General features: G+C 49.7%; 2 protein-coding genes across 2 annotated transcripts in view; both read left to right on the top strand.

The window, feature by feature from the left end:
• Nucleotides 1–6983, top strand: part of METAP1D (methionyl aminopeptidase type 1D, mitochondrial) — a 43511-nt gene extending 36528 nt beyond the window's left edge. Inside the window, exons 7-10 of the mRNA XM_084209166.1 lie at nt 4814–4911; nt 5548–5595; nt 6468–6546; nt 6679–6983. Coding sequence (XP_084065292.1) covers nt 4814–4911; nt 5548–5595; nt 6468–6546; nt 6679–6757 — 304 coding nt within the window. The 3' untranslated portion in view covers nt 6758–6983. The remainder of the gene's footprint in view (nt 1–4813; nt 4912–5547; nt 5596–6467; nt 6547–6678) is intronic.
• Nucleotides 6984–10753: 3770 nt separating this feature from the next.
• Nucleotides 10754–12976, top strand: DLX1 (distal-less homeobox 1; the record flags this gene model as incomplete). Its single annotated transcript, XM_084209132.1, has 3 exons — nt 10754–11066; nt 11574–11773; nt 12123–12976. The coding sequence occupies 3 exons, from the start codon at nt 10754–10756 to the stop codon at nt 12375–12377; spliced, it is 768 nt and encodes a 255-aa protein (XP_084065258.1). The 3' UTR covers nt 12378–12976.
• Nucleotides 12977–14101: the final 1125 nt, after the last annotated feature.

Here is a 14101-nt window from a genome sequence, read left to right on the forward strand (position 1 = left end):
CAGTAATTTGTGTTCCAGTTCGAAACTAAAATGTACCTTTCTTTCAAAAAACAATTGTTGGCTTTCAAAAATATTACTAATTATACCTCAACATTTATTGTCATTATAGGGAATCCCTGAACTTGTGCATTCCCTCAGTCTAGGATTACTATTTCAGAAAAAAAACCTACTTGAATATTTTACCTGTAGAATTTTGTAATTTCTCAAATTAAATACTATGGTATTATTCAAAATAGGGTTTTTATCACAAATAAATATAGTTTAGGATGAACTTGGATTCAATACTTAAAAAAAAAAAGTATGCAATTCAGTGGCCATTTTGCTACTAATATAGCTAAGACAAACATGATTACTTCTAAATAAAAATAAAAATCAGATCCCTACATAAGAACACAATTGTCATGGGACTGTTACCAGTTTCAGTGTTTCTCAAGTATATTCACTGCCAAGAATTGTAAGACAAATTTGTTTAACAACTTTGGCCATTCATGTCATGCTGCTCTGCAAGACTGTTTTGGATAAGGTTTCATCCCTGGTAAGAGAAGCTGGCACTGTGGGAGAAGCATCCCTGACTGAGGATCAGTTCACCAGGATGCTTATCCTTGGCAGCAAAGCAGTCTGTGCCGTCTTGTCCAATCAGTCAAATTCTTTCTTCCCTTGTGCCACCACAGAAGCAGTAGCTATCAATGCTGGAAATGGAATTGTTGCACTTTTTTTTTCTTCAGTGAGTGCTAAAAATACTAGACCAGACCTACCCTGAGGAAGAAGTGACAAAATTTGGTAAAAAAAGGAAAATGCTCCTCTAGGTGCACCTAGAGGGTATCTGCACAGGACAGCTCCCTAAGGAAATTCTTTCAACGTGCTTTTCAGCTTAACACGAGGGATTTATCACCCAAGAGCTCCTTTGAGGGGAAGCTTGAGTATAGGGGAAAGCTTTCTAGAGAGTCAGTCCTGCCTGTTCCTCCTTTGTGGCAATTTCCCTGTTAGGCTGCTGTCAGGACAGCAAAGCATGTCTCCACACTTATCCCTCTTTTCAGAGAATTAGCTGTTGTCTGGCAACATGGGAAGAGGATGCTCAGATGGCAACTGACACCTATCTCTCCTGTCTCCACTCTCTGAAGCATGACACCACCATATGACAGGCTCTGACAATGGCTTCAGGAGAATAGCTTGGCCCTCAGTGATGTTCCTTTACCAGCTGGGTCACTGCTGATCCATGCCAATGCCAGACACTTGGCCTGGCTTTGCCATCAGCTACAGAAAAGCAGCACTGCAGCTACTCTTGACTCCTCAGCCACTGGGCTAGAACACATGGCAGCAAAACATAAAATCAAGTACTGGGCTCACTAAATAATTATGCTTTTAATCCTGCCCAATTCACTTCTGCTCAAATATGCAACAAAGATCAATATGTGTGATAATAAATGTTGTCAATGGGTATTTTTAACGGTGATTATTCTCAAGAACCTTTTTTTTTCTCTTGATGCTGTCTTGTGAGGTGTACCTCTGCTGTCCCAGCATTTGCTCTGGGATGTACCCCATCCAAGGGGAGCTGGCAGACTGGCACATCCTTTCCCACACCAGATGCCAGGCAGCCAGCTCAGCCATGCCAACCTCTGCCTCCTGCCTTCACTGCTTTCCCACTTGCAGTCAGGGCTCCTCCAGCTGTCTAAGCTTATGGTGCCTGTCTGCAAGAAGCATCTGATGAAGCTGGGGCTGCAGTCTTGTAAGACTGTCTTATGGGAAAGCTGCAGAGAAAGGCCACCACTGACAGGTCCTGAGCTGGGCAGTGAGACAGAGAGACCAAAATGTTGAGCTGCTGTCAGCAAGGAATGGCAAATGTGCACAAAAATGCTCCGCTCTCTGGGATCTTGATTTTTTAATCAGATTCCACAGCCTGGGAATCCTGGAGATCAGAGAGGCTAGCTAAGACCACTGGTTCAATTCACTCTTCTCAGAGCTGTCTCAAAGTTACAGCCAACGTGTACATTTACAGGATTACCTTTGCAAGTTGTGGCTAGAATTAGCAGCTTTGTTTTGTTACGAAAGTTGAGTATTTTACTGTAACTCCACAAGGATGTAAGAGTTCACTAGGATTTATTAAATACTCCAAAGTAAAGCTAGTGGTTGTGGAGAGAAACACCTGAAGCGCATGCAAATACTAAAACCAGATTGAAAACGGTGAATTTCATACCTGCAGTTTATTTTCTGTGTGTTACTTCAGTTCTGTTGACCACGTTACATTTTATGTAGAGAATACCAAGGCTGTGTTTGTAAACAAGAGGGAAAAAGGAGGGGCACGCTGTTTGTCAGTAGATGTCAAAGCCCTGTGAGCTCCGGGATCCCCTCTTTGTATCACAGACAGTAACCACTGAAGTACTGATGAGAACAGAGTTGTTTTCAAAGCTGTTCGGGAAGAAAGTGGTAGAATTCACTGTTGAGATGCATATGAACCATTTCTTTGACTGCATGAGGATGGGATACTGTTGTAACACTGCCTCCTGTGTGCCCTGGTGCTTGTGCACTTGGTGCCCAACACACAGCTCCTGCTGCTACTGCCACCCTCCTTGGCAGCAGCTGAATGCCGAGGCTGCAGCTTCCCCTGCTCACTGGAAAGTATGTAGCCATGGTTCTCGGAAGAATAGATGCACAGAGAGAAACTATTTCTGTTTTGCTACAGAACATGGATTTTTCTGGAAGAAAAAATGCAGTAGTAATACAAAAAATGTTCTGTCAGTGCCAGTGTCCTTATATGGGTGCCATGTAAGGACATCAGCAAAGCTGAACAGTTAGTGTGATTGTTTATGATTTTGCTAAAAGACTGGCAGAAGAAGATGAAAGAAAACCTTATCACATGTTACATGGATGGCTTCTCCCATCTCTCTTCCGAGAATCACTTCACTCATATGGGAATCATCGTCTGCATTGCTCTGGGCTTGGTCACTGGAGATCTTGGATTTTGTGTATGTTTCTGAGGAATCTGGCTTTCTAACACAACACTGTTCCCTGTACTTCTTGTTTGACCTTCAGCAGCATCACAGCCAGCAGGCCAAGTCTCTGACCCGGATATGGGGAACATGATAGAAAGGCAGGGGAGAAAGTATTTTCCATCTCTAGTAGGACTTCTTATTGCATAATCCTACGTGATTTTTTTTTCAAAATAATTGATGTATAAAGTTTATGTATATATAAATTATTTATAAAGCCTGGACTTTGAGTGCAAACCAATGAAGCCCCAATTTCTAGCGTTATCGGTAATCCTCTTTGTCCGTACTTTGGAGTTTGGGGGTACCTAAACCTGAAATTTCTATTCTTCTCCAGAGTTAATGAAGAAATGTGATGAATCTTTTTATCAGAGCAATAAAAAGGTAGAAGGTAATATACGAATCCTGTTAAAAAATGTTCTAAGGTCTGAGCACTGCAGCATTAACCAACTCTACTCTCTCATTGCTGTTTAACTGTGGTGGAGCAGCATGTCCCTCAATTGAGTGGCATTAAATTCTGGGACGATGACCCATGGGCACTGGAGCCAGCACTGCAGAGTCTGTGGAGCCTGGTGTGCAAAGGTGATTACTTTGTACAGCAAGCTGAGGCCACTTTGCACCTGAATAAAAGCTACCCCATGGGGATTAACAGGCTTTAATTTCTGCAACAGCTTTACCTTTAGTTGAGTTTTCTAACTTTTCCAGCTTTCCACCTGTAGTGAATCTGGGAGAGAACATTTCCTAAGACATAAATACAGACAATCCTGAAGTGCCTACCTTCATTCAAAGAAGCAAATTAAGCTTTTAATGTTACAGGCAAAATCTCTTCAGGCTAAGTGCGTGCCTGTCTTGCTCCCATTCGATTTTAGAAATAGGATGGGGATGATACTCAGGGACAAGGGTAACTTTCTTGTCACTTCTAATCCATCTCCAAATCTTTGAGAATCTCTGCATTTTTCTGGTTTGGATGCAGGGAGGCCTCTTGGTTGAGCTGCCTCAAATCACTGTGTCCACCACTGCCTCCACCACTGCTTGAACGTAGGGAGACCCTGAAAGTGAAGCCTGCAGACATGGGGTGGCCCATATATCTCCAGGTCCTCTCGTTTTGGGGAACTGGGATAGGAATTTGCTTTCCTACCATGGGTAGGGATCAGTGTTCAGCCATGGTCCTGCAGGCAGTTCTCAGAGATGCTTCTCCCTGAGACAGGCCGTGAAAGGCAGGTGAGATCTCTCAGGCAAAACTGAAATTGTTATGATTTGGTTTTGCCTCTGTGGCAATAGATTCATTAGAAATACATTGTTATTTAGCATACATCTGTTTGCTGAACTTTCAATAGGTTTTTATACTAAATATTTGAAGTATTATGAAAGCGAAGTAGTAGGGCTCTTAGGGCTCCTGCCCCTGTTGGCAGCAGGAGCCTCTTCTGCAGGAAACCCAGAGCAGGCCCCTGGGTATGCAGCCTCTGCACAGACAGAGAATTCGGCAGAGGCTGTGGTTTGGTACTGTGCTGGGACCTCGGCTTGACAACTTCAGCTGTGCCATCTTAAAATGAGTTCTCAGTGTGCTTGTGGAAAAGGTTACCCTCCGTTGAGCAGGGAGACTGTTTTACTTAGTAGGGCTGGCACGGGAACTACCAGCCTCTGTTGGCAGGCATGTTAATTCAGAAACCTAACAATGGCTCAGCCATGCTCCCTTCAATGACTGTCTTTCGGAACGGTGACAAAGTGGTGACCCAGTGTCGGTGGCAACGCGGTAGCAGGGGCTGGGGCCGTCTAGCGGGGCTGGTGGTGGGGGCACGCACCCTGACAGGTCCTCTTTGCCCCCGCAGCTCCCTGGCATGGCAAAGTGGCTTCCAGGTCTGCCCCTTCTTCGTCGGGCACGGCATCGGGTCGTACTTTCACGGGCACCCCGAGGTGTGGCACCACGGTAAGTGGCCCCCGCCCGCCGGGCCCGTCTTCCGCCGCGCCGCGCCGCCCGGGCGATGAGAGGGCTCCGGGGAGGGGGAAAGGGAGGGCGGTAAAGCAAGCAGAGCCCCCCCACACACACACACCCACCCCCACGCACGCTGCCGGTCCGGCGGGGCGGGAGATTGCCGATGGGGAGATTAAATCGCTGGGAAGCTGGAGGGCATCCCCCGGCCTCGTTTTCTGAGGGTCGCGTGGGTATTTATGAGGACGAGTCGCTCGTTAACGCAGTTGCCGGGGCAGCTGAGCGCCGCGGACCGCCTCCCCCGCCCGCTGCGGGCGGCAGCCGCCCTGTCCCGTGCCTCCGCATCCCGCCCGCGCCCGAGCCACGCCGGCAAAGTTTGTCACGGGGCAAAGAAAAATCTCTGTTAAAACGTTAAAACTCCCGGCCTGGACGGAGCCGCCGTCGGGGTGGTCTCGCTGCGGCCGGGGTGGAATCGCTTTTGACTGATGCTCCGGCTCATAACGGGCTCGGGTGCACAGTACCTGCGAGCTAAAAAGGGGTTTAAACAAAGGGCTTGGTTGCCTTCTCATAAAAAAAAAAAAAAAAAGAGAGACCCAAGATGCATAAACGCGGTTTTTTTTTTTTCTTTTGTAGCCAATGACAGTGATTTGTTAATGGAAGAGGGAATGGCGTTCACAATAGGTTAGTAACTCTCTGCTATGGTTTTCTGTTAAAAAGCGCACACGGAGCAGCCCAGATCAGTAACATTTCTTTATTGGGATATAGAAATAACCCTGCAGACAGGAGGACGTCGGTGAGATTGACCTCTTAGGAAATAGATTAAAATATCATTTTTAAAAATGCATTAGAAACTAGTTGGATTATTTAATTTTAAAATTACAAGATTTAAAGAATGAAATGTTAATTATAATTTTTGCTAATATTTGACTCCTATTTTTGGCAAGGCAAAGACTCTGTCAGCACACTTGATTTGAGGAGGGTGAGAAGGATGCGATCGTGTCCTTGAAGCCGAGCAGCCTGGTGGCACTTAGTCATTCGCTGCCTTCCCGAGCTGCTGTTGGGTTTGGGGACTGCGGCGGCGGTAACCAGCCGGAGCCTCGCCCCGCAGGCTGATCGTGCTCACTTCCAGTCGTGGGGAACTGCTGGGGGAAAAGCCTTCGTTGTCACTGTGTGGCTAAATGGCACGGCAATTAGAAGGAAATAAGAAAATTGTTGTTTTGCTGATTTAATGAACATTTTAAGCCTGTTTTAAAAATTGGAATATTTAAAACTATCTATTGTTTATAAATGTGGTTGGTGCTTTGGTTATTATCCACACGGTCTTAATTAAAATTCCATGGTTTTACAAAAGAGGAATGGGCAACTTCCTACCTTGCTATTTTGTCTTCCTTTTTAGTTCACATTTTAGTGTGTCAAGAGAATGCCAGCCCAGGGAGATGGGACCTGTGTGGAAGGGGAGCTACCTGCTGAGATGCCCCCCTGTTCTTGGTTGTTTCCCAATCCACACAGGAGTGCAGCTAACTTTAGAATATATTTTGTTTTTCTTGCCGCAGAGCCAATAATAATGGAAGGATCCCCTGAATTTAAGATTCTGGAGGACAAATGGACTGCAATTTCTGTAGACAATAAAAGGTGCCTGATTTTATTTTTTGGTATTTCTTAAGATGTGGAACTCATCACTGATAGCCCAAAAACCCAAACAGATGAGTTTCCAGGCATGGTGAATGTATTTTCCCCCTCATAACTGCTAAATGTGAATTTCAGATCGGCACAATTTGAACATACCCTGGTGATTACCTCAGAGGGAGCAGAAATCCTCACTAAAGTGGTGGAAGAAGCCTAAAGATGAAGCAAGGAGTGGAGAGACTTGCTGTACTTCTGGGATTTCAAGTTTCACTCGGGACAGAGAAGAGGTTTCTGTAATTTCTGAGGGGAATGACTGTTGCATAAGTCACTCCAGGGGACAGAAAAAGCAATTTGAGGGGTTGGCTCTGGACATAGTTCTTTCTGTGTATTACCTGGTGAGTATTTAATAAAAATCTTTAGGGTTTTTTGTGACCCTTGGAGCAGCCAAGCACAGTCTGCAAGTGGCAAAGGGTTTGGGGTTATTTGGGGTTAGGGGCAGAAAGTGACGCCCCTCTCTTCCAAATCCTACGTGGGGCAAATAGGTATCAGATGATACAGTCTAAGCAGTTGAGAGGACAGAGAAACATAGCATTTTCCCTTTATAGCTGAGGTATGGAGTCAATTTGTCTTTGTTGTGATTAACACAGTGCTGTTTCCCAGGCTGTAACTTCTACTAGGATGGAAAAAAGTTTCCTGAGAGTGTCAGGCAGAGGGAGCAGACTCTTCCCAGCATCATTCCCAGCGGCAATCCCCCGCTTCTTGCCTCTTTTTACACAGCACAAAAAGTGATTAAAAATGAGATGCAAAGCATGCCTCTCTGGGGATCAATAATTGCCCTGCTTGAAAAATTAGCCAGTTTGGGGTAATCACTGCTCTGTGGTGCCCATGTTAGTTAAGGGAGAGGCACTCTACAGTTTAAGCATTTTATGGAGGCAGAGGAATTTGCAGTCTGGAAGATCAGTCCTGACTCCTGCACAGAGTTTGGAACTGATGGACCTCATGAGCTTTGGTCTCACTTGGCCCTGTGCTCTCTGCAGTCCTGTCCTGGGCCTGCCAGGCGTGCAGGGGTCGATTTGCAATTTAGCCAGTTGCTGACCACCCTGTGGGACCAAACAAGTCTGGCATTGATATTTGGAGACTACCAGAGCAGGACCTGGGCCTGTGAAATGTGGGGTAGCCTTGGAGATAATTAAAGGACTTCCAGAAGTTCCCCAGGCCCACGGCAACAGTGGTGCAGTTTGCTACAAATAACTTGGCCCTCATTGCAGGCAGATGGGGTCGCATGCTGAGGGCTGGCCAGTTGCACATTCAGGCAACCAGAGTGGCTCAGCACTGGCTCCCTCAGTGGTCCTGGCCAGAAGTGAGCTGCTTTCTTACAGCTTTACTCTGCTGTTTGCTTTCATTCAAGTACAGTAAGCTCTCAGCTCTAATAGTTTCTAACAGCAGCTTTTCAAAAAGCAGGGACCCCCTCCCTGAATACGGCTAACACCGCGGGGCAGCCACTCAGCTTCATCCTCACCGAGAGGAGCTTGGAAGGCCATAAAACCTGCAAAACAAATGATGCAGCCAAGTTTACAAATACGCAGAGATTAAACAGTGCTAAGGACAGTCGGCATTGCCTGGAGGGGCATGTATTTTGTTCCCTTACGTTCCATCGCCCAGCCGCGCTGCCCCTTCTCAGGGGCACTGGGGGCAGCAGGGTGTCCGGCGCGTCTCGGAGGCGCACCAGAGATACCTCCCGTGGATTTTTGCCGCGTCGGGAGGCCCTGGATTGCACCGCAGGTGCCATGTTTCTCACCATCGTCTGCCCTTTGCCTCCTGTCCTGCGCTTACCGCGGCGTGGGATGAGGCGGGAACGGAGCAACCGGGAGCAGGGAACCCCCCGCAGCCCGTCGTAGGGGGACTGCCGGCAGCTCCTGCTAATCGCTGCGCCCCGAAGTCCCGCCGGTAACTCTGGTGGGACTAAGAGTTTTACCGGCCGCTGCGGAGCGCTGGCGGCCAGGCGGAGGCATTGATTGCGCACCTTTGTAATCCTAATTACGAACGAGACTGGAGAGATGGCTCGGCTGTTCGGGGACAGCCAGCGCCTCGCATAAGCCCATCATGCAGAAGGTGTTGCCGGGACAGCACGATGAGAGTTCCGACGTGGCAGTCTCTCCCGCGGGGTCGGGACATTCTGTGGCCGCGGCCCCTCCGCGCCCGCCGAAGCCGCACTGACCGGGACCACGGAAAGGCGGGGGCCCTGCTCTGCGGGACGGGTGCGAGCAGAGCCTCACCGACCGGTCCGCGGGGTTTTGGCGGGGTTGGAGGGGCTGTGGTTCGCTCCGGGACTGCCTGTGTCCGGCCCAGCGGAGCAGGAGACAGCAGTCCCGCCGGACGCGAAGCGGCCTCCCCTCTCTGCAGTTGTCAGGCTGAGGCCGGCGAAGGTGCCGGAGCTGCCGGGGCGCCCTGTTCCCTGCCCGGTCAAACTCATTGACCCGCCTCGGGTGGTCACTTCCATGGCCAGGAGGGCAGAACTGGCTGGCGAGGGGCACCGTGTGCGTGCGGAAACACCGTCACTGCCCCTTCTGCGCCAAGCCTCGGAGAGTTACTGAGAATGAACTTCGCGCATTGCGAGGGAAAAAAAAAATGAGAAAAAAAAGGGGGGGGGGGGGGGGGAAGGAGGTAAAAGCGTCGTTAGGAAACGGGCAATTAAAACCGACAGAGCTACTAATGAAAGGAGAAAGGAAAAAAAAAAAAAAAAAGGAGCAGAGGGGCTCGGTTGTGCCAGCTTTGCACTGTCAGGGGCCGGCTGCTTCAAGGGTCGTCGCTGCCCGAAGGAGCCTGAACACCATGCGGGCTCTGCCGGGGGTGTCCAAGCCCCGCTGCCGGCGCTAGTACCTCTAACGACATCAACGCTGCGATTTGTTTTGAATGTTCATTTTTATTGGTGTTCTCCCTTTGCCAAAATGTGCTTGATTACATAGATGTAGTGCAGTGATAACTGCGCACCCTAGACAGCCTAGGTGTAACCGGGAAAGTTCAGCCCAGGCCAGATCAAATCCCAGGCTGTTTAATGCTGGAAGGCTGCATGTTGCTATTAGTGTTAAATATATGGCTAATTATGCGTATGAAAATTAAACATCAGTGTTATGCTAATGGGGCCGCCTTCAGCTGTGGATCAGAGCACTTGAGACTAGCATTTAATCAAATGAATCAGTAACTAATACATCTGCACGTGTGAACTTTCACAAGATCATTTTCCTGTTACAGTCACACCGCAGAATTATGAAAGAAATAATTATCAACACTTTCTAATTATCTAGCAAAGTAATTTGGGATTCATCGTGGGCTTTCTGGGGAGGATCTCCTAAGTCCCACCTCATTTACCGCTCACGCACGCGGAAGTTATCATTTTAAGCTCAAATGCGCTGTTGGGCCCTTTCAGGGGGACTTTGTTTGGATCCCTTTTTTCCCTTTAAAGCAACACCGACAATAGCCGGGCGGCGCAATCTGGAGGTGCGGATGGCGCTGGGACCCTCGGGCCGGGGCCGAGAGCCCCTGCGCGCCCGCGGGGCCTGGCGGGCGGGGGCCGCTCGCTTTGTCCGCGGGTCCCGCCGCCGTCTGCCGGAGCGGGGCGGGCAGCTGCAAGAACTCCCGCAGCCCGCCGGGGCCGGCGGAGCACGGCTGCTGTTCCCTCCGCGCCGCCTTCGCGGCGAGGGGCGGAGAAGGGCGAAGGGGGCTGCGGTGCCTTCCGCCAAAATCCGGATCGGCGCCCTCGGTCGCCGGCGGCGGGAGCGGGCGGCCTGCGATGGGAGAGGGTTCCCGGGCGGCTCCGTGCCGGGGCCGGCCGGGAGCGGGGCGGGCGTGCGGCCGCCGCCGGCGCTCGGGCAAGCGCGGCGCTGCCAGCCCGGCTCTCCGCGCTCACCGGGGTCCGGGCGAGCCCCGAGCGCCTCGGACCAATCCAAAGCGATTATGCAAGACGACGGACCAATCAGCTCCGCCGTCTCATGAATATTCATAGACTTGGCTGAGTCAAAGCTTTTAGGCGAGTTTGTGTAGATCTACAGCATCATGCTTAGACTTTTCAAAGAGACAAACTCCATTTTCTTATGAATGGAAAGTGAAAAACCCTGTTTCGCTTAAATTGGGTTCTTTCCTGTCCTGAGAAACACAACAGACCCCAAAAAGGCAAGCTGAAGAGAGAACACACACACAGACCAAGCGACAAGAAATGACCATGACTACCATGCCAGAGAGTCTAAATAGCCCCGTCTCAGGGAAGGCTGTCTTTATGGAGTTTGGGCCGCCCAGCCAGCAAATGTCTCCTTCTCCCATGTCCCACGGACACTATTCCATGCACTGTTTACACTCCGCGGGCCACTCTCAGCCTGACAGCTCGTACAGCACAGCTTCGTCCTTCTCCCGACCGCTGGGCTACCCCTATGTGAACTCGGTCAGCAGCCACTCGACCAACCCCTACATCAGTTCAGTGCAGTCCTACCCCAACAGCTCCAGCCTGACTCAGACCCGGTTAGAGGAGACAGGTAGGTGCACTCGGCTTTGGGGAGGGGGGGAGGGGAGGAGGGAAGGCAAGGCTGGAGGGAGGGTGTTGTATTAAAAAAAATCTATCGGGGGAAAAAATTAAATTAAATTACAAAATATTAGTCAAGAGAGGCTGAGAATCACAGGGGACCAATACACAGAGCACACAATGCTTGGCTGGAAAAGAAACCAACCCAGATGTGCACGTATTAGTCTTCGTAATTATTTATTGCGTAGCGCTATAAACAATGTATGCAATTAAGGGTAATTAAACCTAAACTGCAGCCTGTAAAAATAGCAAACTTTCGCTGGGAAGAAGCCTGGGCTGCCATAATCGCCCGAGCCTTTGTTAGCGTTACTCGAGCTTCACTTTTCTTCCTTCTCATTATTGTTATTGTCGATGTTGCTGTTGTTATTGTTACTGCTGCTGCTGCTGCTATTACTGTTACTGCTATTATTGCTATTGCTGCTATTATTATTATTTATTCTGCGTCGTTTGTTGTTTGTAGGGGCCGAATCGGAGAAAAGCACTGTGGTAGAAGGAGGGGAAGTTCGCTTTAATGGGAAAGGGAAAAAAATCCGCAAACCCAGGACTATTTACTCCAGTTTGCAGCTACAGGCTTTGAACAGGAGGTTCCAGCAGACTCAGTACCTGGCTCTCCCCGAAAGAGCCGAGCTCGCAGCATCTCTGGGACTCACCCAGACCCAGGTACAGCTCCGACTGAGTCGGCCCCTCTCCTGTGTCCCCACCGTCTGCGTGGGAGACCACACGCGTAACGCGCACGGACCACAGCCGTGGGCAGCGGGGCCCGGGGCGACACCCGTCCCGCCGCGGGGCGCTCCCGGTGCTGTGGCAGCCCCCGCAGAGCCCGCTGGAGTGGGCCCAGGGGGCTCCTGCTGGGTGGCTTGGCGTCACAAAATAACACAGCAGTCGCGGGGGGAATGAGGGAGAGAAACTGGGGGCCGCCGAGTGCGGGGGTCCGTCGTGCCCTGGGAGGGATGGAGGGATGCTGGACCGTACCGAGGGATGCTGAACCCTGCTCCGTTCCCCTTTGCAGGTGAAGATTTGGTTTCAGAACAAGCGCTCCAAATTCAAGAAGCTGATGAAGCAAGGAGGGGCCGCCCTGGAGAGCAGCGCCTTGACCAACGGCAGGGCTCTCTCGGGCAGCTCTCCACCCGTGCCTCCAGTGTGGAATACCACCTCCGCCTCTGGTAAGGCCTCGTCGGGGACCCCGGGCACCTACATCCCCAGCTACACATCGTGGTACCCTTCGGCCCACCAAGAAGCTATGCAGCAGCCGCAACTGATGTGATTATGTATACGTTTTCCCCTAATGCAAGCACTATCGGTCCCGAAAAGAATTAAAATTATTACAGGAAAAAAAAAACAAAACAAAACAACAACAACAAAAAAAATCCAACCCAAAACAAACAAAAAAAAAAAAAAAAAAAAAAAGAAAAGAAAAAAAGAAAGAAACTAAGTCCAATAAAAGGAAAGAAAAAAAAAGAGGGGAAAGAGAGAGAGAATTAAAAAAAAAAACAAACCCACAAATGAAACCCAAGCAAGCAAACAAACAGGAGGTCTCTTGCCCATCCTGCCATTAGGACGCTGCACGGTAGCTCGGTGCAGGAGAGCACAGATGTGATGCGGGCCGGTTCCCACCGCTGACAGCTGACGGAGCGGCCCCGAGCACCGCACAACAGCCTGGGAGCAGAGCGAGCGCCGGCCGCGGCTTTGTGGGACAATCAGAAAAAGATGTCTGGGGGGCGGGGAAGCCCTCTCCTCTGTCCTGTCTGTCTGTCTGTGTCTGTTGAAATGTAGGTCATTTATTTACTACCCCGATCTGACCGTCTCTTAAATTGCAAGGGGGAAGGAAGCTGTACGATTTACCAGAGCTTCTTTCCCGCGACATTTTCTGTACCTTTCACTATCCATCTGTATATTTTTTGTTGCTGTTAAAAGGGGAAGACAGTGGGTTTATTTATTGATTTAAATTACCACTATGAGTGCTAGAAACAAACTCAGCTTGCTGAGTGTACTGCTTGGACGCACAATTTAAACAAAACCACAGACGGTCCGTCGTCCCGTTCCCCCCCTTCTCCCCGAATAAATCATCGCGAGGGGAGGATGCGATTTTAACTTTTACAGTAACTTTTATACTTCGCTGGTGTCGAAAGTTTTGATCCGAATGATTTGCATTTCTCGAATATTTAACAAAGGAAATAAATGCACATTGTTTGGTACTCTGAAGTGGAATTGCGGCAGCTGCCAGCGCTTTGCTGAGGTGAAGCAAGGCGCAGAGGACGGAACGACAGCCCGGAGGGCGGTGGGGGGGACCCACCGGGAGGGCGGGCGGGCGGGCACACCCGCGCAGTCCCGGCGCGGCCTCCCCGAGCAAAGCCGGCCCGAAGTTGAAATGCACAAATCGACGTGCAGGAGCTACTCGCTGTACATATTTTATTCTTAATTATTATTATTATTGTTCTGTAAACATGTTGCACAAATTTAGCCTTTTTTAATTATTATTATTATTATTATTATTGTTATTTCTGTTCTGTTTCGTGTGGCTGTAAAACATGATGCTTTGTGTACTGAGATATTGACATTTTACTTGTGAAATTCGGAAAATGTGATAAACTGAGCTCGGCTGTGTTTAGTGTTCTATATGTCAAAGTTTAGTTTTATATTGAGAATGTTAACTTATTGCTTTGTATCTGGGGGAGAAAATGGAAAAAAACCCACACAAATCTTTGTACATAAGTTATAAAGTTTCTTTGAGACAGTAAAATTATGGTTTGGAAAAAGAGACATGCATGCTCCCTGTCCCGTAGCGCGGCCGACAGCGGGGTCCGGGCCAGGCTACGCGCTCCGCGGCGGGACGGCGGTGGCCGTAACCGGGAGGCGGGATGGAGGAGCGATGCTCCCCGGACAGGGCAGCCTGTCCCCCGTGCGCCTAGCAGGGCCCAGTTAGGCGGCGGCAGCCGTCGCGATGGATCGGGGGATCCTCGGCAGAGGGGCCGCTCGCAGCCGGGGAGG

Source organism: Fringilla coelebs, assembly GCF_963513975.1.
Source record: "Fringilla coelebs genome assembly, chromosome: 7".
Classification (NCBI taxonomy): Eukaryota; Metazoa; Chordata; class Aves; order Passeriformes; family Fringillidae; genus Fringilla; species Fringilla coelebs.